This window comes from Sardina pilchardus, chromosome 1, assembly GCF_963854185.1.
Source record: "Sardina pilchardus chromosome 1, fSarPil1.1, whole genome shotgun sequence".
Lineage (NCBI taxonomy): Eukaryota > Metazoa > Chordata > Actinopteri > Clupeiformes > Clupeidae > Sardina > Sardina pilchardus.
Genome location: NC_084994.1, coordinates 20,320,819 through 20,325,913, shown reverse-complemented (window position 1 = coordinate 20,325,913; position 5,095 = coordinate 20,320,819). Strand labels below are relative to the sequence as shown.

General features: G+C 46.7%; 1 protein-coding gene across 1 annotated transcript in view; it reads left to right on the top strand.

Moving 5' to 3' along the window:
• epn3b (epsin 3b) overlaps positions 1-3,381 on the top strand; it is a 27,039-nt gene extending 23,658 nt beyond the window's left edge. Inside the window, exons 11-13 of the mRNA XM_062532462.1 lie at positions 1,843-2,096; positions 2,964-3,176; positions 3,301-3,381. Of these exons, the coding sequence (XP_062388446.1) occupies positions 1,843-2,096; positions 2,964-3,176; positions 3,301-3,381 (548 nt within the window). The remainder of the gene's footprint in view (positions 1-1,842; positions 2,097-2,963; positions 3,177-3,300) is intronic.
• The last annotated feature ends 1,714 nt before the right edge of the window (positions 3,382-5,095 follow it).

Below are 5,095 nucleotides of genomic sequence, written 5' to 3'. Positions count from 1 at the left end.
AAGTCAAGCCCAGTAAACCCCTTAGTACAGTATTAGGCCCTTGAAGTAGAGCAGTTATTTTCTGTAGGGGACAGTCCCACTCGTTGCACCATGACCCTCAGCCCACTGGAAAATGGTCAACATACCATAATTTCCCGACTATTAGCTGTGGCTTTTACATTGATTTTGCTAAATTTCTTCAGCTACACAGGGGCAGTTAATATGGTATTACAGTTTTTGCCCGTTGCTTGAACACTATAGACCCATGCTTAGACTAAAGTAACACAACTTGAAGTTTTGTTGCCATATCTCAAAACCATGTACCTATACCTTAAACAAAAGTGCTGCTTTGCACTCTAGTTGCAATTCTGTAACACACTTACTCCTTTATGCAACACACTTGGTCCTGCATACTACTCTCTATGTCATACATAGACACTTCGTTCAAAAATGAAATCTCATAGTACCATTTGTTAAACACATGTATCCAAAATACAAAACACATCGGGTAATTGCAACCACTCAAATACACACCTGAACGCACTTACTTGCAAAACTGAACACCAATCAGCCATCTACAAAAAGCCCATTCGTTTAGCCATCGGAAATGGTGATGTGAACGGTATATTTCCCAGTGTTGTGTCATTGTTTCCTTGTGTGTAGAGTTTTGGCACAATGAGTGAAGTTTTTCTAAATGTATTCAAGCAAATATGTTTTATATAAAGTAGACTAGTGTATTCCTCCTGATTTGCAAGTGTATGCATATGATGCAAGTGTGTTTCATTTTGTCACCAGAGTTACATTTTGACAAAGGATTGTTGGGTTTTGATTGCAGAGTTTAGGTACTGATAGAAGAGTTTCAATTTGGCATACATGTGAAAGGTTTATTTCCTAGTGTTGTGTTATGTTCGCTAGTGTGTAGAGTTTTGGTATGGTGAGCGAAGTTTTGCAAAATGTGTTCAAGCAACGGGCAAAAACTGTAATATGGTTTTGTTGCTTTCAACTTGCATAAAACACTGTCCTGCGGCTTATACACACACAGGAAATTACTTAGAGTTTGTATTGGTTACCGATTGGTCACCCTACCCTCACTCAGGCAAAAACAGCCAATCAAACATCTGTAAATCCAGGGCCTCAAACACTTTGGACTCATGAGTTTACAATAACCACAGCACAGGCTACTGAAACAGACTTTGGACATGACAGCGGCCCATTTAACTGAGTTCTCTTGAAGCACACAGACCCCTGAAAGCAGACTTTGGACACGAGTGCGGTCCACTCCTACATGTCGTCATTAAATAGACAGAATATGTGTGCTCAGCTCTGTCCAGCCACATGCAGCTAATCACAAGACTTCACACTGAAATACATGCAGCCAATGAGAAGCCTCTTGTCTTGTATGTGTGCATTAGTGGTTTGATCAGATGAGAATATAAGACGCTTACTGTCTAATAAATGACTGGTGTTAAACCTCTCCTTCTCTCCTTCTCTCCCTCCCCACCTCCTTTTTTCTTTTCTCAACTCCCCCCTCTCTCTCTCTCTCTCTCTCTCTCTCTCTTTCTCTTTCTCTCTCTCTCTCTCTCTCTCTCTCTCTCTCTCTCTCTCTCTCTCTCTCTCTCTCTCTCTTTCAAACCCATACACTCCCCCTCAATCCATCTCCTTCTCTCCTCATCTCTATTTTTCTCTTTTCTCTTTTCTAACCCTTTTTCTCTCTTTCTCTCACACACCCGTTCATGGCACTGTCACCCCTCTCTCTCTCTCTCTCTGTCTCCTCATCTCTCTTTCTCTTCCTCTCTCTCTCTCTCTCTCTCTCTCTCCCATCTCTCTCTCCTCTTGGTGTCCTTATCGTTCCCTCTCTCTCAGATTCGGATCCCTTCGGAGACTCGGTGGTGGTGGCGGAGCAGGTGAACGGGCGCGTCGGAGACGAAAGCCCCGAGACCTTTGACCTCTCGCGCCTGGGCCCGCCCCTGACGGCCGCCGCCATGGCAACGGCGACGTCGCCGCGACCCTGCCGGACCCCCGAGGCCTTCCTGGGCCCCACGGCCGCCTCGCTGGTCAACCTGGACACACTCATCCCCGCCAACCCGCCGGCCTCAGCAGGAACCCCTTCCTGTCTGGTGAGGAGAACGAACGCACACACACACACACACACACACACACACACAAACACACACACACACACACACACACACACACACACACACACACACACACACACACACAAACACTCACACACACACACACACACACACACACACACACACACACACACACACACACACACACAACACTCACACACACACACACACACACACACACACACACACACACACACACACACACACACACACACACACACACCACACACACACACACTCACACACACACACACACACACACACACACACACACACACACCACACACACACACACACACACACACACACACACACACACAGACACGTGCGCAGACATGCACGCACGCACGCACGCACATAAACTGACCATGAGTCAAAACCTACCAGGCATTTCTAGGCATAGTTTCACACACACACCACACACACACCACACACACACACACACACTCACCACGCATCGGCAAAAACCCATTACTAAGCTGTCACAACTTACCATGAGTACATGTTTCCTTATCTGCATGAGTATGAATTATAATATGATAATATTTCAAGGAATTCTAAGCACCATCCCTCTCTTTTTTGTCCCTCTCTCCCTTCCTCTCCCTCTACACCCCCTCTACACCCACCCCATCTCCCTATCTTTCTCATCCTTCATCCTGCCATCTCTCTCCCCATCCTTCCCCCCTTCATCTTTTTTTTCTCCCACCCCTCATCTTTCTCTCTCTCTCCTTTACCTCTTTCTCTCCCTACCCCTTCTCCTTCCTTCCTTCCCTCTCTATCTCCCCCTCTCCTTCTTCTCTTTCCCTCCCTCCTTCTCTCTCTCTCTCTCTCCCTCCTCCTCCGCAGGTCTCAGTGCCCCCTCCCCCACTAACCCCTTCCACTGTGACCAGCCGCGCCTCACCCTTAACCAGCTGCGCCCGTGCTCCACCTCCCCTCTGCCCCCTCACGCCCACCACCACGGCTCCTCCACGCTGCCCTACAGCGCCTCCCTGCCCCTGCCCGTGCCCCGGCACGCCGCCGCCCCCCTCCCTGCCCTCCTCTTCACCCAGCCCCCGCAGGGCCTGCTGGATCTGCCCTCCAACCTGCCCAGCGCTGTTGCCCTCTCGTCTAACCCCATGCAGCAGCAGCAGCAGCACAACCACCTCCATCACAACCACCACCACAACCACCACCACCACCACAGCAGCAGCATCCGCACCGCTTCTCCCCGCAGCCTCGCCACATGATGCAGCCCCAGAGCCACAGCCACAACCCCTTCCTCTGAGGCGGACACCAGGCGGGCACCAGGCGGCGAAGGCATCCCGGCATAAGGCGCGGTTGGAACCTGCTGCATCAGGGATTGGGATTGGGATTGAGATCTGAATTGGGATTGGAATCTGGATTTTTTTTTTCCAAATCTGAATTGGGATCTGAATCAGGGATCTGGATTGGAATCTGGATTATTCAAATCTGAATTGGGATAAAAGTCTAGATCTGAATCAAGGGATCTGGATTGGAATCTGGACCAGGATCTGGATTGAGATCTGAATTGGGATTAGAGACTGGATTGAAATCTGAACTGGAATAAAGTCTAAAGTTTGAATCAGAATAAAAATCAAGATAAAAGTCAAGGTTTAGATCTGAATCCAGATCAACATCAACTCTTCAATCTTAATTCAGATCTCAATATGGATCTTCAATGGAGGCCAAGGAACAGAGTCATCAATAGGAATGTGGATCTAAATCTGGATCCAGATTATGGTTTGCACGTGGACAGAGTGCATCACCATTTTCAGAAGACCTTGAATCTTGGTCTAGGTCTTCAGTTGTGAATGTGGATCTGGAACTTTTGCCCTGTATCGTGATCTGGTTTCATGTGAGGCTGGGATCTGGACCCATGGAGTGAATGTAAACGAAATGTCATAAAAAAAATACATGAGACTCCAGAGAAGAGGAGCAAAAGCCCATTAAGACCTCTGATCCAGATCCTCCAGGGATGTGAATTTGATTGTATTTGTGTGAAAACGGTCCGCAGCAGATTAAGCTATTTGAATCTGAATTCAGTGTAAACGCTTTGGCAGGGTACAGACTCCATCTTCGTTTGTTTGATGGGGTGAGAATATATATTTTACAAATATATCCTGAAGACCCACGTTGTATGCAGTTGAAGAGAAAAAACATGGTCACACTCTGTCTCACACATACACACATGTTCTCTTTCTCTCACACACACACACACACACACACACACACACACACACAATTACCCCCACCTCACACAAACAGAAAGACACATCTGGACACACAGACAAGTAATGCTCCAATGAAACTCCACACGCAAAAGCACATTGTTCCTCACACACTATGAAATGTAACACTTCGATGGTACACACAAATACATACACACACACACAAACACACACACACACACACATATTTGGACACACTATTGACACACACACACACACACACACACACACACACACACACACACACACAAACACACACACACGTGCACGCTATTGACACACACACACACACACACACACACACACACACACACTATTAAGGCTTTTTTAGCATGCTGCTTTGATAGACCTCATAGCAAAGGTCATCATGCTGCCACTCAAGTTATCCACATCCTTTATGAGATGTCAGTCAAGCCCAGCTGTCCAATCAAAACATCCCATCCCTTTTATGTCACCTCTAATGTGGGCGGGACTTGAATCTGGTCTGGGAACAAACAGACTTTCAGGAATATATTTTTCAAAAAGTTCAGACTTCTGTTGCTTCACCATGGACAAATGAATGCTTTCCTCTTTCATCACTTTTATTGCACCACTCTCTTATTTTTTCTTTCTTTCCTCTCTCATCTCTTCTTCCCATTCTCTTTTTTGCTCTTCTCTCTCTCTAACTACTTTTCTCTTCTATCCTTCTGTGCTCTATCACCCTCTCTTTCTTTTCTGCCTTCTTTTCATTCTTCCCATTCTCTTTTTTGC